This window comes from Colletotrichum higginsianum, chromosome 10, assembly GCF_001672515.1.
Source record: "Colletotrichum higginsianum IMI 349063 chromosome 10, whole genome shotgun sequence".
In the NCBI taxonomy this organism is placed as follows: domain Eukaryota; kingdom Fungi; phylum Ascomycota; class Sordariomycetes; order Glomerellales; family Glomerellaceae; genus Colletotrichum; species Colletotrichum higginsianum.
In genome coordinates this window covers 422,634-447,183 of record NC_030962.1, presented here as the reverse complement: position 1 = coordinate 447,183, position 24,550 = coordinate 422,634, and the positions used below count along the sequence as shown (strand labels likewise).

Sequence of the window (24,550 nt, the reverse complement as noted above, 5' to 3'; positions counted from 1 at the left end):
GGCATGCAGCGAAGAAGGACGTGCTGAGTGAATGGATTGAAAAAAAAAGCAAGGAACCGAGGCGAAATCAATACACGCTCCTTGGAGCCTTGACCGGCGCTAGATACCACAATACATTGTTAAAAGACCTCACGACCTGTTGTTAAGTTTGATCTGTTCATGACTTCCGTGATGGGGGGTGGTGGTCATTTTCGAGTCAATCCCTACGCACTGTCACGCAAAGATGTCGGCGGAATGGTGGGATGATTTCTATTGCCATTTGTTGGAATCGCGCCCCGATTTAAACGAAAGGCGCAAATTCAACGAGCTTTTGATAGGTTGGTCCGCTTTGTGTTTTCCCTAGGAAATCTGACTGGAACTCGGAGAAATGCCATGTGCCGCAAATCTCACCTTGCGCAGATCGGTGAGATCATCTGGCATTGCATCTTATTCGGATCCCACGCCCCAAGATGTCAGCGTTTTAGGAGCCGGAGCCTTGTCAATGTCGGTGTGTTCCAATCAACGACGGCCGAGAAAATCGGCATTCGACGGTTCACGCGGGCTAGATTCCGCTCTAGAACAACCCTAGATTGCCTGCCTGGGTGACTCAAGAACCTGGTGGCTCCGTGCCGGTTTTCGGCTCGGCGCGGCGGGGACAAGTTGCCCGCGGGAAGAGGGGACGAAGGGACGCCCTGAATTGACAGCCTACCGCCGCCGCATGAACGAATTGATAAATGTGGCACGATTCTTCAAGCACGGGTGATAAGAATAATAAAAGACGTCGGTTTGATATCTGTTGATTCTCATGGTCTGGGGTTGGCTCTTATCAACACTTCTGGACAAGCTTGTTTAGCTCACATAAACATCGCATTTAAACCTTCACCCGTCCAGTTTGCTTGAACTCAACCACCGCAACCCAGTTTGATACCTCATCAGTCGACGACAACCCAAGTCATCATGACGAACAACATTGTCGTGCTCGGGTAAGTAACTCACGCACGGCATGGCCTCTCACCAGCCCAGTCACTGACCGTTTTTAGTGCTGGCGTGTCGGGCCTCACGGCGGCCCTGCTCCTGTCCAAGAGCAAAGCCAATTCCGTGACGGTGATCTCGAAGCACATGCCCGGCGACTATGACATTGAGTACACGTCGCCATGGGCCGGTGCCAACGTGCTGCCGTAAGACTCCTCATGCCTCACGATGAAAAAAAAAAAGGACCCCCGCGGCTGATCAAACTTGTTAGCATGGCGCCCGAGTCCGATAGCAGATGGGAGCGCAGGACATGGCCTGAACTCAGCCGCCTGGCCGCCGAGGTTCCGGAAGCGGGTATTCACTTCCAGAGTACGTCGTTCCGCCCGCCCCCAACTGTCTTTACTGCGGCTTTCGCTCTCTCTACACGTTGAAAAAAACAAACGAAAGACTAACGCCCGTCCCTCCTCACCCAGAGAGCCAGGTCTTCAGACGTAAGAAGGACATCGAGGCCGGCGGCAACCCCTACGACGCCCTGTACGCCGTGGACCCGTGGTACCGCAGCCTGCTCCCGGACTTCCGCGACCTGCGCGCGGACGAGCTTCCCGCCAACGCGCACTCGGGCTCCGAGTTCACGTCGGTGTGCATCAACACGGCGCTCTACCTGCCGTGGCTCGTGGGCCAGTGCCGCAAGAACGGCGTCGTCTTCAAGCGCGGCGTCATCGCGCACATCCACCAGCTCAAGGCGCTGCACCACTCGGGCCGTCCGGCCGACGTCGTCGTCAACTGCTCGGGCCTGCTGGCGTGCAAGCTGGGCGGCGTCGAGGACAAGGCGGTGCAGGCGGCGCGGGGCCAGGTCGTGGTGGTGAGGAACGAGGTCGAGCCGATGGCGACCATCTCGGGCACCGACGACGGGGCGACCGAGGTGTGCTACATGATGACGCGGGCGGCCGGGGGCGGGACGGTCCTGGGCGGCACGTACGACAAGGGCAACTGGGACCCGAATCCGGACCCCAACATCGCGAACCGCATCATGAAGCGGTGCGTCGAGCTGAGCCCGGCGCTGACGGGCGGCCGGGGCGTCGAGGCGCTGGACATCATCCGGCACGGCGTCGGGCTGCGGCCGTACCGCGAGGGCGGCGTCCGGATCGAGACGGACAGGGCGACGTTCGCCGACGGCACGCCGGTGGTGCACAACTACGGCCACGCCGGATGGGGGTTCCAGGGGTCGTACGGCTGCGCCGAGCGGGTTGTCGAGCTGGTCAACGAGATCCGCGCCGAGAAGGGGGACAAGTTGGCGGATGAGCCCGAGATGTTCTCGTGGGACAAGGCAAGCAAGTTGTAGTAGTAGTAGTGGTAGTAGTTGTTGTAGACATTTTTTGTATAGGTATTTGTTCATAATCTTATCATTTGTGAATACACACCCCTTTTTCTGCCTACAGAGTCTGGATTCAAGTTGGTAGATGGTTTAACTGGAAACAAAGATGTTGAAAACAATTGCTGGACTGGTGTTTGTTGGCGTTGTAGTTTTGATGTCGATGATGTCTCGACCATTGAGATGCCTCTTCCATCACAGTCCAAAACAGTCACTAATCAACGAACGGCGCACGGTGCAATCATAAGCCCCTGCAACGTTCCCATTCGCAACAGCTTTCAGAAGCTCTCCCCCCTGCCCATCACCAACGCTTCACAACCCGCGCGACACGCACAAGCTTTGCGAAGCCACAACCATGGCCGACCACGCGCCCCCAGTCTACGTACAGGCGACGCGTCTTGTGCTGGACATCGCCAGTGGCCGACATGCGCTCTCCAAGGCCATTCCCCCTCTCCTCCTTGCCCTGGACGCGGTCCTATGCGGGCTGATCATTTGGAAGATCCCTTGTGAGCCCTCAATTTCTCTCCTTCTCTCCTCCCTCCCTCCCTCTCTCTCTCTCTCTCTCTCTCTCTCTCTCTCCTCGGAGCCTAGAAGAATCTGAGAATGGCCTCAATTGCTGACACATCCTGCCTGCAGACACGGAGATCGACTGGGTCGCTTACATGGAACAAGTCTCCCAATTCGTCTCGGGCGAGCGCGACTACACCAAGATCAAGGGCGGCACCGGGCCCCTCGTCTACCCTGCCGCCCACGTCTACACGTACACGGGCCTGTACTACCTCACCGACGAGGGCAAGAACATTTTCCTGGCGCAGCAGCTCTTTGCCGTCCTGTACCTCGCGACCCTTGCCGTTGTCATGGCGTGCTACTGGCAAGCCAAGGTGCGCCGCCGCCAGTCCACTCCTTGAACATATCACTGGAAACTGCGCAGGGGAACAATTGAAGCTGATAAAATATGTCCTTCCGCAGGTCCCGCCGTACATCTTCCCGCTCCTGATCCTCTCGAAGCGCCTCCACAGCGTCTTCGTCCTGCGCTGCTTCAACGACTGCTTCGCGACACTCTTCCTCTGGCTCGCCATCTTCTTCTTCCAGAAGCGCCTGTGGACGCCCGGCGCCGTGCTGTACAGCTGGGGACTGGGCATCAAGATGTCGCTGCTGCTGGCCCTGCCGGCCGTCGGCGTCGTGCTGTTCCTCGGCCGCGGCTTCGGCGGCGCCCTGCGCGCGGCGTGGCTCATGGCCCAGGTGCAGATCGTCATCGGCGTGCCCTTCTTCTCCCACAACGCCGCGGGCTACCTCGGCCGCGCGTTCGAGCTGTCGCGGCAGTTCTTCTTCAAGTGGACGGTCAACTGGCGCTTCGTGGGCGAGGAGACGTTCCTCGGCAAGCCGTTTTCTATTGCGCTACTGGCACTGCATCTATCCGTCCTGCTCCTGTTCGCCGTCACCCGCTGGCTCAACCCGGCGCAGCGGCCGCTGTCGTCGCTGGTCCCGGCCATGCTGCGGGGCAAGTCGCCCTTCTCGGCGCTCGAAGAGGCCCAGGTGGCCGGCCGCGTGACGCCGCGCTACGTCCTCACGACGATTCTGTCGGCCAACGTCATGGGGCTCCTCTTCGCCCGGTCCCTGCACTACCAGTTCTACGCCTATCTAGCCTGGTCGACGCCGTACCTCCTCTGGCGCAGCGGCCTCCCCGTCTACGTCGTCTACATTCTCTGGGCGGCGCAGGAGTGGGCCTGGAACGTGTACCCCAGCACTGACCTGAGCTCGGAGTTCGTCGTGGGCGTCATGGCGGTCACGGTGGCGGCGACGTGGTTCGGCACGGCGGACGAGGGGGTTCCGGCCGAGAAGCCCGCGTCGAAGAAGAAATGAGGGGCGGGATAAGCATGCAAGTCGTCAAAGTGGCAGTTCGTATCATCAGTAGTCGTCCTCGGAATCGGAAGGCGGCATCTTGCCGACGTTGGAATCAGACTCCTCGCTGTCGTCGTACGTGTTGGTCTTTGCAAACTCGCTAGGCCTGTAGAGAAGAAAAGAGAAGAAGAAGCGTCAGCATAGGGACTTTGGGAGAAGGGGGAAGCGTAGCACATGGGCCTTTTTAGGGAGGAGGGTCTGGGGTCGTGTTACCAGTAGGGCCGCTTGCGCCAGGCCTTCTCGTCGCGGACGACGTTGACGATCTCGCCCATGAGGCGGCCGTCGGGTTCGTCGTATGTCTCGGCCAAGACGTAGCCGCCGCGCTTGATCCAGATGGTGTTGCGGAAGCGCTGGGCCAGTTCGAGCACGAGGTCCTTCTTGTTGGGCAGCTCGCACAGGTACAGGTTGTTGCCCTCGGCCTTGATGACGCGCACGATGGCCTGGTTCTTGTCGAGGGTGTCGGGAGGCGTCAGGGTGTCCTCGGCGGCCTGGAGGGCGGTGCGTTTCGGTCGTCCCATGTTTGGCAGGCAGAGAAGGCTGTCGAGACTTTCGCTAGCTATCAATGGGGGAGAGGGGGGGAGAATGATTGTCAAGGAACTCTTTTTTTTTTCCGTCTTCTTTTTTTCTTCCAGGAGGTGGTGAGTGACAATGGTGGGGTAATTTCCCCTGTCCGTGGATTTTCTGGAGGGTGGACGCGGGGCAGGCCGTGCTGCGACTATCAAGGTACATAGGTACATACCTAGCAAGCGCACTGTGCTACTAGTACCTAGGCCTAGACGCGGTCTAGAAGCCAACAACTGGTGCACATCTCTGACCGTATCGATTATATTTCATGGGTAGGTCGCTGAGAATGTTTCCTTATTGGGCAATAGTCTCAGCTTCATGCCGAGATGGCCTGGACTTCTGCCGGCGGAGCTGCCCAATCTGCGGGAGCACCAAGCGGAAGGGCATTGATTAACATGGTCTAATGATGTCGGCAACACTGCCGGAAACCATATCCCGCGTCCAACTCTTTCAACTCTCGCCCTTTTGCTCCATGCTTATTAATATCAATACTTGTCCGGGACGGATAACTGCCTCACATGCCCGATATACGTGAGCTTGTGTGTGTGTGTGTATGTGTGTGTTTCTCTGCTCGTTTACCCACTCATCACAGCATGGGAGGCTAAACCAAGACCGGCTCCCCGACGAGCCGCTCGCCGCTACTGCTGTATACTGAAAAACTTTTCTTCATTCCTGTTGATTTTAGATAGACGGGGGTGGAGATAACGCACATGTTACATGTTTGAACCCTGCATCTCATCCCGCCGCCCGTTTCTGGATCGACGGGTGAGTCATCTGGACCGTCCACACGATGGTCTGGCATTGCCTGCCCCGTGGGACGCTGGCCAGGTCGCTGGCCACGATGATATCTGGAGCTTTCTGTGGCTGCGGCTATCCATAACAACCCCCCCTGGCCGGCCCCTAATCCAAGTCGGACTACCTAATCGCTAGAAGCCGCCAGCCAATCCCGCCGGCCTTATCCAAGGTACCTCTCTCTCTTCCTTGTCGGCAGGGACTCTCTGCGTATAAGTCGACCACGGCGCATCCCACATCTCTTCGCTGACCGCCCCCCCTCCCTCTTTCTTCTCCGTTCTCCTCTTTCTCCCTCCTCTCCCACGTCTAGGACCGGCCGGTTCTTCCACCAACACCCGCAATGGACGCCACGATGTTCCGGACCCTGGTCGAGGTCGAATCCCGCGACCGCGACGCCGGGGCTCCTCCCCTCCTCCCCGCCGCCCCGGCCAAGGCCGTCCCCCGGACCTACCCGGGCGCGCCCCACCGCGACGAGTCCTCGATCGAGCTCTCGCGCCTCAGCAACACAGCCGACGACCGCCATCATGGCAACAATAATGTCGGCGGCAACACCGGGAACAAAGCCGGCGCCACTCCGTCCCGCCCTCCGTCGCCGACATCGGGGGCCGACGTCGAGATGAGCCGGCCCCCGAGCCCGGCCGCCTTCGAGGTCCTGCAGAGCATCTCGGACCCCTACATGAACCGCTACCGTCTGGCGGCTGCGTGCCTCATGAACTTTGGCAACGGCCTGAACGACAGCGCCCCGGGTGCTCTGATCCCCTACATTGAGAAGTATGCCCCTTCCTTCACCACCTCCCCCTCCCCAACGTTCCTGTAGATGTAGACCACTGCTGACTCGGGTTATCAGGCACTACGACATTGGCTACGCCATCGTCTCCCTCATCTTCATCGGCAACGCCCTGGGCTTCATCTTCGGCGCCGCCTTCCTCGAGTCCCTGCGCATGCGCCTCGGCCGCGCCCGCCTCCTCGCGCTGGCCCAGACCGTCATCACGATCGGCTACGCGCCCATCCTCGCCCGCGCCCCCTTCCCGCTCGTCGTCGTCTCCTTCTTCCTGCTCGGCTTCGGCATGTCCCTGACCCTCGCCGTCAACAACGTCTTCTGCGGCTCCCTGCGCCAGGCCACCACGGCGCTCGGCTTCATCCACGGCGCCTACGGCGTCGGCGGCACCGTCGGGCCCCTCATCGCCACCGCCCTCGTCACCGCCGCCCGAGCCAGCTGGAGCACATACTACGTCATCCCCCTGGGCCTGGCCGTCTTCAACGGCGCCTTCGCCACCTGGTCCTTCTGGCGCTACGACGCCGACCTCCCCGCGCCGTCCCGGCCCGACGCCGCCGCCACCGCCGCCGCCGTCGACTCGGGCACCCATCTCCTCAGCATGTTCCACGCCCTCAAGGCGCGCGTCGTGCTGCTGGGCGCGCTCTTCATCTTCGCCTATCAGGGCGCCGAGGTGTCCATCTCGGGCTGGGTCATCTCCTTCCTCATCGCCGTGCGCGGCGGCGACCCGGACTCGGTCGGCTACGTGACGGCCGGCTTCTGGGGCGGCATCACCATTGGCCGGCTGTGCCTGTCGCACCCGGCCCACCGCGTCGGCGAGAAGCTGTTCGTCGTGCTCGCCACCGTCGGCGCCACCGTCTTCCAGCTGCTCGTGTGGTGGGTGCCCAACGTCGTCGGCCCCGCCGTGTCCGTCGCCATCGTCGGCCTGCTGCTGGGGCCCATCTACCCGTGCGCCGCCGCCGTGTTCATGAGGGCCATGACGGGCCACGAGAGGTCCAGCGGCATGGGCGTCATCAGCGCGTTCGGCAGCTCGGGCGGCGCCGTCGCGCCGTTCACGACGGGTATCCTCGCGCAGGCGGCCGGCACGTGGGTGCTGCACCCGATCGCCATCGGGCTGTTTGCCGTGATGATGGCGTCGTGGTACGGTGTGCCGCACGGCAGGAAGAGGTCCGAGTAGGGGAGGAATCCTAGTGAGAAATCAAAGTGACAGTGGAGAGACTGGCGGGTGGACCTGAGAGGTCAAAAGCTGGTCGCCCTTCTACCTCCTGCTGTGAGTATGCTTACGAACGGGGCGGTATGGCAAGCAATTGGAACATGCAACAAGTCGTTCGTCAGCAGAGGACGAACGAAAGGCTTGACGAATTGATGGAAAAGCCCCAAAAGGCATCGATGAATGGTATCGATCTCGTCGTTGTCGAAATCGTTCGTGTTATATCCCTGTAGACACCCAGTCTATGTCTATATCTATCGTGAATCCGCAAAAAAATCAAAATGAAAAAATAGTAAAAATACCCAAGAAACCCCGATTTCTCATGCCTCGCTGTATAGGTATCAATGCCGCCCTGGATGTATAGATGTCTCGTCTATATGAATGTTCTTCGTCTCGGTCTCGCGAGTCGTCAATCAATCGGCTGGCTAATGGATGCGTCCCCGTGCGGCGTCCTTGACGCTGATCTTGCCCTCGACGATCTGCTTGACGGTTTCGTGGATGTCGGAGAAGTCGTTGAAGGTGACGAAGGAGATGCCCTCCTTTTCGCAGTACGCGACGAGATCTGCGGGGGTTGTCAGTCGGTGGTTCTTCGTGCTCCTCTGTCTCGATTGAAAAAGAAAAGCAAGTTCGGTCGCAAAGGGGCCGCCGACACCGGCGCGACGGGCAAGACGCCCGGCGATGGCGGGGGCGGGGGCGGGGTCGAGTAGAATCAAACACGAAAACAAGGAGAGAAAAAGAAAGGAAAACCCCTCACCTTTGTCGCGCTTGGCGAACAGCAGGTCCGTCTCGCGGGCGGCCGACAGGTCCGAGACGCCGTCGCCGGCGTAGAACATGACGGGGCGGGTGGGCAGGGAGGAGTACTTGCGCAGCTCGATGGACTTGTCGTGGCCGTGGATGCTGTCGTCGTGGTAGACGATGCGCCAGCCGCCCTCCTCGTTGATGGAGGCCTTGCCCTCGCGCGCGGCGACCTCGTTGCTGACGATCTGGATGTGGCCGTCGACCTCGGCCTCGCCGAGCCACTGAACGAGCAGGGCGCGGATGATGGGCCGCATGCCGCCGCTGATGATGACGACGGGCACGTTGTTGGCGCGGCACCAGGCGTAAAAGTCCTTGAAGGCCGGGTCGAGCTTGACGTTGGCCTTGAGGTAGTCGATGCACTTGTCAAAGGGCATCGAGACCGAGTCCATCATCTCCTGGAAGCTGTCGCGGAAGTGCTTCTTGCCCTCGAGCACGAGCAGGTTGCCGGCGCGGCGGTTCTCGTAGCCGTAACCGACGTTGTCGGTGAGGAAGTCGTTGGAGTCCTCGAGCGTGATGGTGCCGTCGAAGTCGGTGAAGAAGATGAAGTCCGGGTTCGTGGCGAGCGCCGGGGTCTCGCTGGCGGCTTGGGAGCCCATTTTGCCGATGCTGAAGGTGAACTGGTTGGAGAGGACGGCCATAAACTCGGAGGGTGGCGCAGAAACAAGTCAATGCTTCTGGATATGAGGAGGTTGATGGACGGGAGGAGTTGGGTTTGCCGGTCTGGTCTTATGGCAGTGTGTTGGTGTATGTGTGTGTGAAGATGTGAGGTTTTATGGAGGATCAAGGTGGGGGAGGGGTAAAACCAGAGCAAAATGTTCTCGATGCGAGGTCAACAAAGTGAGACGAGCGAGGTGGGAGTGGGGGCGCCGTTGGGAGGACCCTGGCAGCCCAAGGAAAGATGATGAGCAACTAAAAAAGATCCTTGGCTACATGATTTCTCTACTTGGTGTACGTATGTGTGTGTACATGCAGATTGGTACACGAAAATCCCATCAATTCTCTACGAGAATGGCCAAGGTGCATCCCTCGACCGGAACTCTCGAATCGAGGCATTCCGGTCCCTGCTAACCATCAATTGGTTGGTTCCAGGAACTTCCGCTTGAGTCAGAGAGGATCAAATAATAGCCGACACACGCCGGGTTGATATCACACTTGAGTAGACACCAGATAAAACCGCGCTTTTCCTCTCCCAACTTATCGAGCAACTCCGGAGGGCAAAGATGGAAACAAGGATGGTAAAATCCCGCCTCTAGCGGCCTTACGGCCCCCCCAGTGACGACATCGGCCCCTCCCGCTGGCACCGGCACACCATTCCCAGCGGGCCGGTCATTATCTAATCAGCCGCCGAAGCCCCGTCAAGCGCCGCCGGGTTGCATCTACCCAATTAAGAGAGGTTGATTCGCAAGACGAGTCACCCGTCAGCTTCAGGCCAGCATGTACATCTTGCCTTCTGCAGTTATAGATGCGGTGTTGTAGCGCATTGCAAGTTTCCAAGAGGGTTATCAATGCATGCAAACACTAGCCTAGGCCAAGAAAATACAAAATCGACAGGAATGTCGAGACAACAAGGCGTAATGCCGAAACAAGATTTTGCGCTATCAACATCAATCATATATATTCATCTTTCCAAGATGAACAAAAGCGTTGAAGGCACAGTTCTGTTCAAGACTCAGTACCAGCCAGTTGCTGCATCCTTGAAGTTAGTGAGGACTGGTCCTCGTCCTGTTCTCTGCCCATTTCACCACTAAACGCGAAACTTTTCTTCCTCCAAGACGCCTTGGCTGTGCAGCCATCACACGAAAATTCGATGACAAAAGGTGCCTGTCTATCCACATCATAGCCAAGGTAACGATGCGGATGAAAGGTCCAGTCCATGACCCGAAGCTGGTGTTGGCAATGACTTGGTAGATAGAGTATCTTCCGACCACGCTTCGTGATCCAGATCCCGTCGTCATGCTCAAAGGCAACGTTGCAGGGCATAAAGCCAGCTTGGCTGCCGATCTCGGATCCTGTAACGGCGTCATAAATGCAGAGCTTGCTTCTTTGGATCATTATGACCTGGTCGTGGCAGCCAAACGCTGTCATGGGAACCCAGATATTGTCGTATTCTATAGGCACCTCCCAGAGAAGAACTCCGTTGATCGCATCTACCAATGACAACGTCGTCCCGTGTGGTCCCTCCATGTATGAAGATGTAGTTGCTATTCGCGTGCCGGCGGAGTTGAACAGGATTGACAAGACTCTGGAGACTCTGGAGGTGCCACCAATGCTCAGTTCCCAAACCAGGCCACCTGATGCCGAATGGACCAGGCTGAGGGTTACTGGACTGCCACCTTCAAGTATCGCCAGATGCGCGCCGCTTGGCCCGAAGCTCATGATCTGTGACGAATTTTCCCGGGATACTCTACTGAAGCTTGGAACGGCGGAACTGTCGAGGAGGGTCGCAAAGTCCCAAATGATGGTGTTGCTACGCACATTGAAATCACCGGTAAGGAGAATTCTGAACAGAGGGCCCTTGGTTGTCATTGCGAGGAATCGACCACAAGGTGAAAAGCACATAAAAGGCGATCTATCAGAGTTCATTTGTTGTTTGCCATCATATAAGTAAGCTCGCACCATGGACATGGTGCCGGAACCCGGGTTCCGCTGCCAGATTTCAAGCTCCGCTTCATGACTACTGACAGCCAGATGGACACCGTCCGGACTCAACGCGAGCACTACGCCAGGCCTTCGACTGTGGACAGGTGACAAGTTCGAATCCAGTTTTGTAGACGTGAATGCGGATCCACGCACGGTATTGGGGCTTCTGTTCCAGATCGTCACTTTCCCCAGTTTCGAGCCAACTGCGAAACTCAGGCCATCGAGCGAGGACGCCAGACTGTCACTACCAATGACATCTACGATGTCGTCGGATTCGGAAATGAGACAGTTGCCTTTGTTATTGTCGTGATGCTCCAGGAGACGAACTTCAAGTATCTTTGTGTTGTGCAGCGATCTTATAGCCACGTGTTTGCCGTCCGGGGAGAGGTAGATTGATCGTGGGGATCCCCATTGTCTCGTCTTAGCCACCAGATGAGGCGCCTTCGGTAGGCCCTTCCAGACATAGGTGTAACCTCTTCTATCGACATATGCTAGCATCCCTTCTGAGTTGAACTGTGCGTGAACAATGCTCCCGTGTGCTTCAAGAGGATGCAATACTAGGTCATTTGACCGGGTTATGCCGTCGTCGATGGGCGTAGTCGCATAAAAACACGTTGGCCTGGATGCGGGACCAAACTTTTCATTCTTGGAGAGATTTCGGCAAATTATGATGAAGATTTGATCCTCTGATATCGAGACGAAGTGAAAGGTGTCTCTGTTGGTCGCTATGAGTCGTTTGAGGCAGCGATTGGCGCCGACATCGTACAAATCTAGTCCGAGGCCGTCCTCCGTGAGAAGGCCTAGACGCGATCCGTCCGGTGAAAACGATATGAATGTCTTGAAACTCTGGTCAAAGCTTTTGGTAGACCACTTGCGTATCGTAAAGTTACGTTCATCAAGGATATAAGCCGTGCCATCTGCAGATGCGCATGCCACATGACCTCGTGAAGATGTGAAAATACAATGCACATCGTGACCGGGGGAGAGCTCCAAGGTTGTTTTCGTGTCTCGCTCAAAGTCCCAGGAGAGGAAAGTGCCTGACTTCATCCCGGCGATGATTACACCGTTTGAAATGAATGAAACACAGCTAAAGCTCTCATCCGGTACGTCGAGAACTCTCAGCATGCTTCCGGTGTTTGTGTCCCAAAGGATAATGTTTTCGCGATCGGCCGTTGCTAATGTTTTGCTGTCCTGAGAAAAACCAATGTTTCCCATTTTTAATCTTGCCTCCATCTCTCTGGTGTACATTAAAAACCTCAATCGGTGAGGCAAGCCTACTGGCGACTCCATGATATGAATTGTCGGGTCCCAGTCGTCAGCGACCTCAGGATACTTCACCACCCATGCCGGGACCTCGGAGAGAAACGTCTGCTTGACGATAGAACCCGTAGGCGAAAAGAGAATAGCTGACAAATAAATCTGGCACGGGGCCTTGTCGATGACGTCTCGGTGCTTCAAAACAAACCGCCTGGCATCTCGCAAGAAGGCGGCGGCCTGAGAGTCCGGCATGGCAACAGCCTCCTGCAATCCGAGAACGATTTCGACACTTTCCTTCATTTTGCCCATCCAACTCATTGCCTCCAGCCAGTGGACAAAGTTACGAGTCAGGAAGACGTACACCTCGTCTCCATCCTGTATAAGTTTGCGGCTTCCTGCCAGGTGGTGAGCCCAGTGGGTACAAGCATACAGCAGATGCTGAGGAATATGCTTCCGAATCACTTCGGGGTTCACATCCTTGCGGAAAACGCCTGGGTCGTCCAACTGACAGATGTCGTTTCTGAGACCGCCCGTGTTGTTGGATCCGCTGGACATGGCTTGCAGGCAATCATGTAGCAGGTCGCTGTGCTTAGACGACTCGTCAACCGAGAACGGGCCGTCCCCTCTTTCGCTCAACAGGTATTCCCTGAAGGACAGGTGGAAGAGTTTAACTGCTCTCTTGGGGTCCGTTTCTTCTGGAATGTCGAGGACGGAGTGCAGGTTGTTTAGCTGGCAACGGATTCGGTCTTGGGACACCCTGAGAAGTTGACTGAGAGGCTCGACAGGCAACGGGTCCGCTAGCAAAATGATGGAGCCCACAATCCTGCGGAAATCGGCTAGCATCTGCTCTGAGTCGTAGTCAGACAGCCCAACCAAGAGCTGATCGAGAATCGGCTGATACGTCCCTCGAATGTTGGTTACTTGGCCTCGGCTTCCACTCAGGACTTTTTGCAACTGGCTGCGCGGATCAAATCGCCGCCTCGGGTCGTTGACGAATTTGCAGATTGTGGAAGCGTAGATGAAGAGAGGCATGGTGATTGTGACAAGCCTATCAACAATGTCCTCTCCTGGCCAGTCTTTCGGGATGCTGTATGCGTTTCTGATCGTTTCCAATTGAGCGGCAAGGAATACTCGGATATCGTGCTCAATGACGGCTGGGGGAATGTCCCGCAATAGTTCGACATCTCGATGAGAATGCTCAGACACATCGTGTCGGAAACCCAGTTGGATCGGTAGCTCCGGCCTGCTTGTGAGAAAGATGCGCACCCTCACACCCTTGATGACAGCGGTCTTGGCAAGGAGTCTGACGATTTGTCGGGTTCGGTCAGACTGAGGATTCTGGTAGCCATCAGAATTCCCTGAATCGCACTCGTCTAGGGCGTCGATGACTAAAACCAGAGTCGGCAGTAGCAGACTTTCGGTCTTGACTTTCAACAAGGGATCCAGGATGAGCTTGTCGAATTGTACCTGAAGGCCCTTCTCGGGTAGATCTGGCTCTGCTTGTATGGCTTCTGTGATGAAGCTTCTCACAAGAGGAACCCGGCGGGTTAGTTGTCTTGCAATTGTCGTCACGAAAAGATCGGCCCTATTACGACCGTCCCGGGTCCGGTTGAAGAAGAAGCTGGCCGCAAGCTGGTTTTTGTCGGCAAGAACGTTTGCAACTGTGCGTGATATCGTCGACTTTCCCGTCCCAGCAGGGCCACAGAGCCAAAAGATGGACTTCCCGTCGGGATTGTCGACCCATCTCTCCACCTGTTGCAGCAGATCTTGTCTCGTCTCCGGGTGGCACATTGGCTCGGGCTCGTTATCATAGTCATCGAAGGCCGCGCCTTTTGCAGCTACAAGACCAGAAAGGTCGATCTTCTCGTCGAGACGCAATGCAATGTTTCTAAGAATGATTATAAGTTAGAAAAAGCACGAATAGAATTTCCCGGTGACCTGACCCAAATACGTGACTTACAACTGGTCTGATTGCATGGCCGTCGAAAACAGTGTCTTCCATCGCACCAAAGCCTCCATGGCTTGCGCAACTTCTTTGCTCGAAAAGGGCCATTTGAGAGCCTTACCGAGTCGCTTGAGGCGGCTGGGGTTCTTTCCGGGGTCGAGTCTGGCAACAAGCGCCCCAAGTTCTGCCTGGCATTCCAGAAGCTTGTCATACAGCCTGTGAGAGGCAGCCAGCTGTTGCCTCAGATATTCATTCGAGCTGTTGCTGGCGAGCAGGTTCTTGATGTCCTCCAGAACTTGCTGCAGGGACTCTGCCCCGGCCTTGAACTTCCTAATGTCGTCGTTTGCGTTCCAGGCCTCTCTGATGTACTCGCCACAAAGCCCTCCCACCTTTGCTGACAAGTCGACCACAGCTATGACATTTGCGGCAACGCCGAGGGCCTCCATGGCTTCGTCTGTGGCGGCTTCGTCTCGACTGGAGTTGCAAGCACCACTTCGGTACCCAACTGCCAGGCTTAGGCGACGGCTTGGGATGTTCGGGACGACAATCTTGGTGGTCCGAGAACGCGAAGCCGAAGACTCATGCCATCGGACACGGAAAGAAGGCAGCTGCGGCTATAGTGGTTTTGTCAAGCGTTTCCAACGATCGTAAAGAAGCCAAAGAAGGTGAAAGGCCAAAGGAGAGGGGTAAGTCAAGGCGATTGGGGTGATCAGGCTCCAGCTGAAGTCGGCGTATCGGATACCAACGCAATGCTGCAGATGGTCGGGTCAGAGTCGCCTAGAGTCGCCCTGCAACTCCCACTCGCTGCGCAAGGCCTGCTCATGCAGCCAAGTGGGATTGGACATGGTCTCCAAAGCGGCATGCTTTCCTTTCAAGACTCGGCACATGCGTATAAGCCTCTCGCCCAAAGACGAGTGTGATCCCGAATGGATCGATATTCTTGAATGGAGTTCTGCGATGACGGCGCAATAGCGAATCTATAATCACTGGCAGAGTAATTATGGCTTGTACAGGCTGTTCACAAAGCTGACACGATGACAATGCAGGGTTCCCGGACTGGCTGCTGATTCACACAAGGCCGCATGATGGATGTAATGGAGGAGAACCAGAGCGAGTTCCTGGCTTCAACTGGTTAATCTGGTTTGGCGTGATGGACAAGCGAAAAGAAAGGCCCAACAGTCTGTCGGCCAGGGTCGTCAACGGCTATAACGACTCTATTCCAGAAGCTCTCCCCGGTATTCATCTATTGAACGTGATGGGGATTTCCTCAGACAGTTTGGAGCATCGCGTGAGGTACCGAGCGACAAAGTGGCCCGATCCGATAATGAAGGCTGAGGTCGGGCGAAACGCCGAGGAAAATCGGAGGTGGAGAGAGCACATACACCTGGGACGGGCACCAGCCTGGGAGTGCCGGTCCCGGATCACGGGCCCGGCACGAGCCCTACTTGGATCGATGCATTGGTTTTCTGCACATCAGTGCTTTGCGCGAAACGAGAGGCGGTGATCATCAAACCCCTTCCGGATGGATGATGCCCAGACGGAAGATACAGTGAACCGGGCCGAGGTATTGAGATGGCCTGGACCGTCGATCTCATGGCCGGAGCACGACAGACTGCATTACGGGGACTCGCTCAACGTACGGACGTCACACGTGCTACAAAGCTTAGTCGTGTAGAAGTATCTGGATATGTCTTGGCCAAGTGGAATGCGGGTGCGGCTCAACAAGGGTTCCATCGACATATAGCCAAGCATGCGCAAGGCGCAGAGAGGAATGCGGCGAACCCGCAATCCTCCATGGAGCACCCCCACCACAGTCGATAGAGATACGGAGCTATGTGCTTAGAGGGTTAGAGGTCCTGCAACATGACGGCCTGGTGAAATGAATGGAAACCCTAGACTAGCAGACTACCGATCACCAGCGGCGCTGCGGACCTGCGGTGAATACCACAAAGCTCGTACGACCTACCGTATAATGTAAATGTAACCGGCAGAGGCAGTGGGACAAGCTGGCTATTTCAGTCTCGAAAAAGCGGGTTCGTTTGCTGCATGTCACTGCGGGCAGCACTAAGGTCTCGTCTCCGGGGCACTGGAAAGGGCGTCGGCGACGATATCGTACCTGTAGTGGGTGGTGGCGGCTGAGTAAGACACACTGCTGAGGAGGGCAAAGCCAGGGAAGACGCTCTTGGAGACGGGCGTCTCGGTCCCGATCCCGGACTGCAATTCAGGCCCTCCCGAAACACCTCCCCCCCTCTCAACATCGATGGGCATGAGAGACAGATGCAGGCGGAAGAGATTGTGATACACTCTCTGTGCAGGTGAAAGTGCCTGTTGAATGGGACCTGGCCAACGCATGGCGCGTGCGGCTGGAGTTGACTCGCGAGCTGAATCTCGAGACTCCCCCCTCAACGTCCGCAGGAGGGGCGCAGCCGGAGGTGAAGGCGGTAAACCAATCACGCACGGCTGGCCGGGATGCCGTCAGCTCGGATTGCCAGGTGGTGGAGGCGATGACGGGTAAGACGCTGACGAGGTACGTACTCGTATCCGTTGTCGGGGGCGGGCTGGCTTGCTGCTGAGGGATCGTCGGTCGATTGGGCTGCGCAGGCAGCTGAACCAAAAGACACAATGATGCATCGTCCTGCAAAGTGTTGCTGGACCCGAGAGGATTTTCACACTGTTTTTTCTTTCTTGATTCGTACCAAAGAGTCATTTGGGTCCCCGAAAGCCCGAAAGGGATTTGGCGATGTGATAGGCGACGGCAGATTTGTTGACCGTGGAGCGCCAAGCAGGTTTCCGTTGCTACGGAGAGGAGAGTGCGCCGGAGCCAGGATCTAAATTGGCGGCGGCGGTGGTGGTTGTAACTTGTCGCACATTGGAGGAACTCGGGCCTATCAAGCCGTTGCAGAGAGATAGAGCGCCACACACTCCCGGCCAACCTTGACATCACCGGCCGGGATGTTGGGTGATGGAGGCCCGGAAGAAGAGAATGAGGAGGAGAGAGGGACAGCACGCATTGATGCGACCGTGCCTTGTCAAGCTGCACGTAGGGACGCCTAGGATGGGCGGAGTGGCAGTCAGTTGAACGTCTGTTGCATCGCGTCAAACTCTTTCTATCTGGCTTGCGGACGGGAGCCAACAAGATGGCAGCGCCTAGTGGCTTGGGCAAAACATGTGTCGCAAAGAGAAACGGGACGGCCGTTGAGAGGCTGGCGCTGGCGCTTTCGTCTGTGGTTGAGTCGAACTTTTTGGATTTGGATTTTTTTTCTTTGGAGAAAGATTTGCGAAACAAGACTTGGAACGGCGGGACGGTTGAATGGGTTGCGAGGTGTTTGTGTCGTTTCGAGAACGATCTCTCCCCTCCCCTCCCCTCCCCCACCAGACAGTCCGCGGTTGAAGCTTATTGTTGTTGGTGGTGATGATGACGGTAACGGTGATGGTGAAGGTGGTGGTGAAGGTGTTGGAGGTGTTGGAGCGGCATGAGGTGAGTGTTCATGCCGCCGAGAAGGGGGGGGGAGAGTTGATGGGACGAGACGGACGGTCTGAAGATGTGGTGGTGGTGGTGGTGTGCATGTCATTGCCTTATGCGCCAGCGCATGTCGTCAATGTGCACTGATCCCCGTCTAAGTAATGCAGCCGGATACGGATAGGACTAACCGACAGTCTGGTCTGGTGCTGATACTGATATTCAAGTCTGCCAAAGTTAATTCGCTGCACTCATTGCATGGCCTGCTGATGTCGTCGTCGTCGTCGCCGTCGTTGTTTGTTGAGGTGACAACCGGCCGACGGTCTCTCCCACGAGTCCGAGTCTATCTGCACAATACAGTACAGGGACAGAGAGAGCACCGGGTTTCACTACGGTACCGGAATTCAGCAAGTCAGTACCTACTGTACGATGTACCTTACAGGATGGATACAGAGCAGTCGTACCGGATACGCCTCTGCCCACTGCAAAATGAAGCCTTGGGGTGGCAGGCAAAGCCCCTGGGCTCCACTGGTGCTCCTTCCAAGAACAGGATGCGTCCCGCGCAGCGGGAAGGCGCTAGGCAACACAATCCCCCACCATGATCCACTCACACGAGCCTCATCGCCCAATCATGCAGCGCAGACAGCCGGGATTCTAGACCTAGCAGGTCCTGGTCCGTCGTGTTCCTTCCTTCCTGCCCAAACCCATACCCCAGTCGATTTCCATTGTTCCCAGTCCAGTCCAGCCCAGCCCAGCCTTTTTTGCTCTTTCCCATGTGTTTTGTTCTGTTTATCCCATTTCATCTTCATCTTCAAGCTCATCTTCATGCTCATGCTCATGCTCTCTGTCTCTGGCTGAGTTCATGCATGTCCGTTCCTCCCTCCTCTCTCTTCTTCACCCTTATCAGCCAAGCCCCCGCCATCCGTCGGCTCCTCCATCAGGCGGATATTCTGGCCCGTTTTGCGCAGATGGACAGCAACTGACTGACGCCTCGTCCCGCACATAGCGTCTTCACCTCCCACGCCCGCCCTACGAAGTCTACTCTGCTGCGTCCTGCTTCCTGCTTCCTGCTGACGCCCTCACGAACCTTTCACGAACAAACGAACGCCCCGTAACCCTTGTCCATCATCAGCTCCTCCATCCAAGCGCACTGACGCAAGCTGTTGTGGCGAAGACGAGCTCCCGCAATTAACACGACCCTACCCTATCCGCACGACACCACCTTGTCGTACCACCACCTCGCGCTCGACAGATACGACTCTAGTCTACGAATACAGGTACTTGGACCGACCTTAACACAGCCTCCTCTCGAGCACTGCCATCCATCCTCAATACTCCACCGCCGCCGGAGTCGCCTTCAAACTCCTACCCTCTGGCTGCACACTTTGCGCAATTCACTCTTATCCAGCCCCCACAATCACCGTCCGCGGAACCTGTCGAAGCTTTGCCAAGATTGTTGACATTCGCATCTTGCCGGCAACTGACATATCGAAATTCCCCAACCGACACAACGTCGACTTTCCCACCAGGGACCGACTTCTATGCCGAACGAAGGTCCTGAAACATTTTCCCGAAGCACCTGTCTACCCCTTCTACGCATCCTGTCCAGAATAAACGAATGATCACGAAGATCGATTACCGACAACTTCCCCCCTCTTTAAACACCCCGGCGACCGAGTCGCCGGCGCCCCTCTGACCGTCGCAATGGATCACTCCGCAAAGATGCTCACGGAAGCCCACGAGATTTATGCACGCATGGGAGGCTCGACCGGTGAGACGGCCACCCGACCGCCTGCGTACAAGGCTATTGGTATTGCCCTTGCCGTTGCCTCGGGCGCATTCATCGGTACCTCCTTCGTCGTCAAAAAGGTCGGCCTGCTGAAAGCCAACGAGAAATACAATGAAGCCCCTGGCGAGGGCTATGGCTACCTAAAAAACGCTTGGTGGTGGACTGGCATGATTCTCATGATCATCGGAGAGATCTGCAACTTTGTCGCCTACGCCTTCACCGACGCCATCCTCGTCACGCCGCTCGGCGCCCTGTCCGTCGTCCTGACTGCCATCCTCTCCGCCATTTTTCTCAAGGAGCGCCTGAGCATGGTGGGCAAAGTCTCCTGCTTCCTCTGCATTGTTGGGTCCATTGTCATTGTCATGAACGCCCCCGAGAACTCGGCCGTAGCCAACATCCAGCAGATGCAGAGCTATGTCATTCACCCGGCCTTTCTGTCCTACGCCGGCGTCATCATCATCGGCGCCGCCATCACTGCGTGGTATGCTGGTCCGCGGTGGGGTAAGAAGAACATGTTGGTCTACATCTCCATTTGCAGTTGGGTCGGAGGCTTGAGCGTCGTGGCGACACAGGGGCTGGGAGCCGCCATCGTTGCCCAGGCTGGAGGACAAGCTCAGTTCAACCAATGGTTCACTTACGTGCTTTTGGTCTTTGTGATTGCCACATTGTTGACCGAGATCATTTTCTTGAACGTGAGTGACCAAGTTCGCCGGTCGGCAGAACCATGGATGCAAGACCTGTGACTGACACCGTTTTACAGAAAGCCCTAAACCTTTTCAACGCCGCCCTCGTTACCCCCACCTACTACGTTTACTTCACCAGCACCACCATCATCACCTCGGCTGTTCTCTTCAGAGGCTTTAAGGGCACACCGACCGCCATCATCACCGTCGTCAACGGTTTCTTAACAATCTGCGCCGGGGTGGTGCTCTTGCAACTCTCAAAATCTGCCAAGGATGTGCCCGACACGGCCGTCTTTTCTGGAGATCTTAACCAGATCCACACCATTGCCGAACAGGAGCAGCCCGAGACTGAGCCCAAGGCCGACGCCATCCGCGGCGCCGCTGCCATCGTGCGCCGCTTGTCCTCGGCCAGACAGAAGATGGAAGAGGAGGAGTTCAGGCGGCTGCACGAAGAAAAGCTTCGGGAGTCTCTGGAGCCCGTCAGCGAGGATGGCCAGCCAATGTACGAATGGGACGGGCTGAGGAGACGCAGGACAATGACGGTGGGGAGCCGAAGCACCCGTGGAACGGTCCTCTCGCCTTACCCACCCTCTCAATCCGGCGTGCCCCGTACGCCAACTGTTGTTCCCCCGACTTCGCCTCAGGCCCATCCGCCGCTGGGTATGTCTCACTTCCCAACTGAAGAGGAGATGGCGGAACACGACCGCCCTACGTCCCCTGGCATGCTCTCGAGCATTGCTGGCACGATTCGAGAGCGAGCGCGGAGTGTCTTGTCGCCCAATCAACCCCAGTTTCAGGACCCGAGGGTGCAGAGCCCCATGCATCCAGTCCCTTTGACAGAGATTGCCGTATCCACCCTCAAGTCGGACGGCGACCAGTCTCCGTATCACGGCACGAGCAGAGAACACGTCTACGGTCTTCCAGCCGGCGGCCGCGGCAACTTGGAGTATACCGGTGCCGCCGGTATCTACGACCAGCGGGCTGTCTCGCGGGGTAGTGTTTTCAGCGGCACCAGCTCGCATCTCGCACCCACCCCGCCACCCCACTCGGCAAGGAGACAATTCTCCTTCACCAACATGTTCAAAAAACATCAAGCCGATGCGCCGCCACAACATGAGGAAGAGCAGCCGCAGCCGCAGCTCCGACCAACCAGTCGATACGGTCTGGGCTCGCGCGGTTATTCCAGCCCACAGGTCAAAAACGCCACTGAAGAGGAGCGGCTTGGGCTTGTGAAAGGGGATTCCAACTTGATGCCTGCTTTGCAACACTACGACGACGATGACGAAGAGGAAGATCCCTACATTGACGATAAGATGAGACCCGTGGACTCGACCCCGAGTCCGCCACAGCACTCGAGATACGGGCGAGGCATCACGACTCCGCCGAGGAGGGGTAGCGATGGCCGTGACACAGACTTTGAGTCTGAAGCGCCGACACCGCCCCCTCATCGGCCTCAGCCAGGCGGCGGACGGCCTGGAGCATTCCTATAAGCATACGATTACCATGATTTTGGATTGATTCGACGCCGACGACGACATGACCGGGCACGCTTTTCTTACCTAGATAGCCCGGTGTTTGTTCTTTATGACTGTAAAAAATAATGGACGACTAGGTACATAGCAGCGTTATAAGAGGCTGCATTCCCGTCGAATGGAAGGACTTTTGACTGTTGCAGGTGTACGGTGTAAGGGAAAGAGCAGGCCTGTGGCCTGTAACGGTGGGCTTCTTGTTGGGCAGCCGAGACTTACGGTATATACAGTACAAATACAAGTATGTGAAACAAGTTCACATGACGTCGGTAGCTTGCATATGCGTGTGAGAGTTTTTTTTTGTTTGACGGCAGTACGTCTTGCGGGAAGTTGTATCCGGTACCTCTATCAGATCATCGCTCACCACAGTCGCCGAGGGATAGAGAGGCGTATGGTCTCGAGCGTTTCGGGGCTATGCGACCATGAAGGCCGCGGCGGGCGAGAGCTTCGAAGACGTCAAGACAGTCAAACCTCGTGATTCAGATTTCGGAAGCTTGGAGTCATGTCGGAAGAAAGCAGGACGGTGGCCGTGTTGTCACGACGTCGGAGCAGTCACGCCTCGCCGAGTTTCCAACCATCCACCATGGGATCGTCTTGGTGTCATGATGCGCATCCTTGTAATGATTCTTCGCTTCAACGGTATTATTATATATATATCGTTCTCTCCACCAAAAGCTACACCCAGCAGTAACAGTCGCACTTGTTGTCGGTTCGCCTACATCATGTGGTTCAGTCAGCATCAGCCCGCCCCAAAACGCGCACAAGCGGAAACGTACACGTATCCAATTGAGGCCACGGAGGGCTGTCCGGCAACGGGACACTGGCAGCAGCAGCTTCGTTAGCATCAAGTTCAGCGCAGACTGGGTTCTGAACTTTTGTTCTTTTTTTCTCTTTCTCTTCTACTCACTTTAGTCTGGCAGCGCGTATAGCATTCCCAGTGGTCCTCTTCGGAGCAGTTGGCGGGCTAGCGGTAGTAATCCACACAGTCAGCTTCAGGTACGATCCAGACATTCGGGAGTACGGCTAAGATGGGTGGGGACTTACACCCCATTGAGAGATAGGCGGCCTGTTGTTGCAGAGAAACTGGGCGATCGAGGCGGACGCGATACCGTTGAGCAGGAACACCGGGAGAAGGGCGGAGAGCTTCATGGCTGCGATGGACGGTGAAACAGAGTTTGCTGAGGTGGAAAGCCGGGCTGTTGTTGATGTTGCCGTTCGCTTCAGTCCTCTCGGCCCAGAGGTCTCGTATTTATGCCACGGTTTTCAGCAGAAAAGGGGGTTCGGCTCTCTCGGTGATGTCGGCCGGTTCTGGCCTATAGTCTTGCATGACTCGAGTTGTGATGGATATATAGTTGTCTCCTTGCTAAGTCAAACCTTATATGACCTTGTATGTTAGAAGCCCCTTCTGGGTGTTACCCTTTCGGGTGTCCTGCTCTCAGGATGCCTGCAAACAAACAGCCCAGCTCACAGTTAGTCTTCTCGAGGTACTTCCCACCTCTTCTTGCGGGTGGCAGTTGGCCCGTCGTCGCTGCACACGATGGGACTCTCTTTTTGTGTATTGGCTATGCCGTCGACTCGAGACCGAGAGGGGTGCCGCCTTTTGAGGACCGAATGTCTAGTGCTTGGTCTCCGATAGCTGGTGGAAGCTGGACCAGGATGGCCGTCCGACAACTCTTCTCGGGCTTGCAATATCTTTCGCGCTCCACACACCGACAGGGGAAGACGAATGATTCTTGGCCCTTGGAATAGATTGCGTCCACGGCAGTTCGAAACCGAATCAGCTGCGACCCAACGCGCGAGGGTGTATATGAGTTCATTACCTTGTGAAGCTGGCTAGCTGATTCCACTCATCACAGCTCAATGAGCCTATGCAACCTGGAAAGGCCTAATGCAACCTTGCTGTGTTGTGCACTAGGCAAATAGCAGCAAACTCTAGTGGTCCAGCTGGATTCGTCATATTACATTATACATTTGAGTTTGAGTGAAATATGCATAAATGCTTTGAGTTGGTGAAAAAGTTTTGAGTATTTATTTCTATGCCTCTCTGTGGCACTAGCAGATGCCTTGGGTTGGTACACAATGGATGTGGCAATTCGCAGTGGCGAAGATTGTCCAAGGGTGCTTCATTCAGCTGGGCGTCCTCGGGCTGCCAGCCCAGGCTCAATAGCTTCCCTTCTTTCTAGCAACAATGCTAAAGGAAAAGGTCATCCATCTGCTTCGCTTACTTTACCTCACACGGTCTGCTTGTGGTGCCAACAAAGGGGACACCATAACCCGCCAGAGATATGAGCTTTTTCTCTTAAACGATGTAGCACAGGATGCTGCAACTCCATGTCTGCCAAGCTTTGAAAGCTGGACTTTAAAGTACGCATTGCTCTGTTGACTTTGCGCTATTCATTTAGATGCAAGAATTCACACAAGGGTATCAGAATAGAAATTATATAAGAGTAGTATAATAACATACATACATAGTGAGTTGCCTATTATAGTGAATTACCTACTTCTACTTACCCTCCAGCTATTTATATAAGTTAATTAAGTAGTATTGTACAAAATTAATTAAAACTACTTATTATCCTCTTCTTTAGAAGTCTCTTAAACTACTTAATATATTTATACATTATATTTAGTTTTTCTGCAATTACTATATTACTAATTGTACAATTTACTCCCCTCTATATAAGCCCCCTCCTAATGCATATTTTTACCTCTAGTATTAATAATCCTCTTTTCTACTTAAATTGCCTCTACTTTAGTTGCATTAAGAGACCCTCTAAAATGCAATTAGGTTTTTTTAGCCCTCTAATACTTACTTAGTATTTTATTTACTATATAAAGCTTATAGTACTTAGCTTTAATAAGAGCTAATTTATATACTAACTT

The 24,550-nt window shown here is 55.7% G+C and overlaps 9 protein-coding genes across 9 annotated transcripts; 4 read left to right on the top strand and 5 right to left on the bottom strand.

The window, feature by feature from the left end:
- Window positions 1-936: 936 nt before the first annotated feature.
- Window positions 937-2,293, top strand: CH63R_13580 (FAD dependent oxidoreductase; the record flags this gene model as incomplete). Its single annotated transcript, XM_018308554.1, has 4 exons — window positions 937-962; window positions 1,020-1,157; window positions 1,223-1,320; window positions 1,425-2,293. The coding sequence occupies 4 exons, from the start codon at window positions 937-939 to the stop codon at window positions 2,291-2,293; spliced, it is 1,131 nt and encodes a 376-aa protein (XP_018150872.1).
- Window positions 2,294-2,678: 385 nt separating this feature from the next.
- CH63R_13579 (Alpha-mannosyltransferase) lies at window positions 2,679-4,186 on the top strand (the record flags this gene model as incomplete). The annotated part of the gene is made up of 3 exons (XM_018308553.1): window positions 2,679-2,829; window positions 2,960-3,204; window positions 3,293-4,186. 3 exons carry the CDS (start codon window positions 2,679-2,681, stop codon window positions 4,184-4,186), a joined length of 1,290 nt encoding a protein of 429 aa, XP_018150871.1.
- Window positions 4,187-4,231: 45 nt separating this feature from the next.
- Window positions 4,232-4,962, bottom strand: CH63R_13578 (Translation initiation factor 1A/IF-1; the record flags this gene model as incomplete). Its single annotated transcript, XM_018308552.1, has 2 exons — window positions 4,232-4,331; window positions 4,439-4,962. The coding sequence occupies 2 exons, from the start codon at window positions 4,960-4,962 to the stop codon at window positions 4,232-4,234; spliced, it is 624 nt and encodes a 207-aa protein (XP_018150870.1).
- Window positions 4,963-5,921: 959 nt separating this feature from the next.
- CH63R_13577 (Major facilitator superfamily transporter) lies at window positions 5,922-7,533 on the top strand (the record flags this gene model as incomplete). The annotated part of the gene is made up of 2 exons (XM_018308551.1): window positions 5,922-6,352; window positions 6,429-7,533. 2 exons carry the CDS (start codon window positions 5,922-5,924, stop codon window positions 7,531-7,533), a joined length of 1,536 nt encoding a protein of 511 aa, XP_018150869.1.
- A 458-nt stretch (window positions 7,534-7,991) lies between these two features.
- CH63R_13576 (2,3-diketo-5-methylthio-1-phosphopentane phosphatase) lies at window positions 7,992-9,002 on the bottom strand (the record flags this gene model as incomplete). The annotated part of the gene is made up of 2 exons (XM_018308550.1): window positions 7,992-8,128; window positions 8,321-9,002. 2 exons carry the CDS (start codon window positions 9,000-9,002, stop codon window positions 7,992-7,994), a joined length of 819 nt encoding a protein of 272 aa, XP_018150868.1.
- Window positions 9,003-12,328: 3,326 nt separating this feature from the next.
- Window positions 12,329-14,652, bottom strand: CH63R_13575 (NWD2 protein; the record flags this gene model as incomplete). Its single annotated transcript, XM_018308549.1, has 3 exons — window positions 12,329-12,410; window positions 12,470-14,149; window positions 14,222-14,652. The coding sequence occupies 3 exons, from the start codon at window positions 14,650-14,652 to the stop codon at window positions 12,329-12,331; spliced, it is 2,193 nt and encodes a 730-aa protein (XP_018150867.1).
- Window positions 14,653-16,270: 1,618 nt separating this feature from the next.
- On the bottom strand, window positions 16,271-17,217 carry CH63R_13574 (uncharacterized protein; the record flags this gene model as incomplete). The annotated part of the gene is made up of 4 exons (XM_018308548.1): window positions 16,271-16,569; window positions 16,665-16,854; window positions 16,903-17,002; window positions 17,129-17,217. 4 exons carry the CDS (start codon window positions 17,215-17,217, stop codon window positions 16,271-16,273), a joined length of 678 nt encoding a protein of 225 aa, XP_018150866.1.
- Window positions 17,218-19,370: 2,153 nt separating this feature from the next.
- Window positions 19,371-21,628, top strand: CH63R_13573 (Duf803 domain membrane protein; the record flags this gene model as incomplete). The annotated part of the gene is made up of 2 exons (XM_018308547.1): window positions 19,371-20,147; window positions 20,216-21,628. 2 exons carry the CDS (start codon window positions 19,371-19,373, stop codon window positions 21,626-21,628), a joined length of 2,190 nt encoding a protein of 729 aa, XP_018150865.1.
- A 714-nt stretch (window positions 21,629-22,342) lies between these two features.
- On the bottom strand, window positions 22,343-22,816 carry CH63R_13572 (uncharacterized protein; the record flags this gene model as incomplete). The annotated part of the gene is made up of 4 exons (XM_018308546.1): window positions 22,343-22,382; window positions 22,444-22,487; window positions 22,575-22,631; window positions 22,712-22,816. 4 exons carry the CDS (start codon window positions 22,814-22,816, stop codon window positions 22,343-22,345), a joined length of 246 nt encoding a protein of 81 aa, XP_018150864.1.
- Between the last annotated feature and the right edge of the window lie 1,734 nt (window positions 22,817-24,550).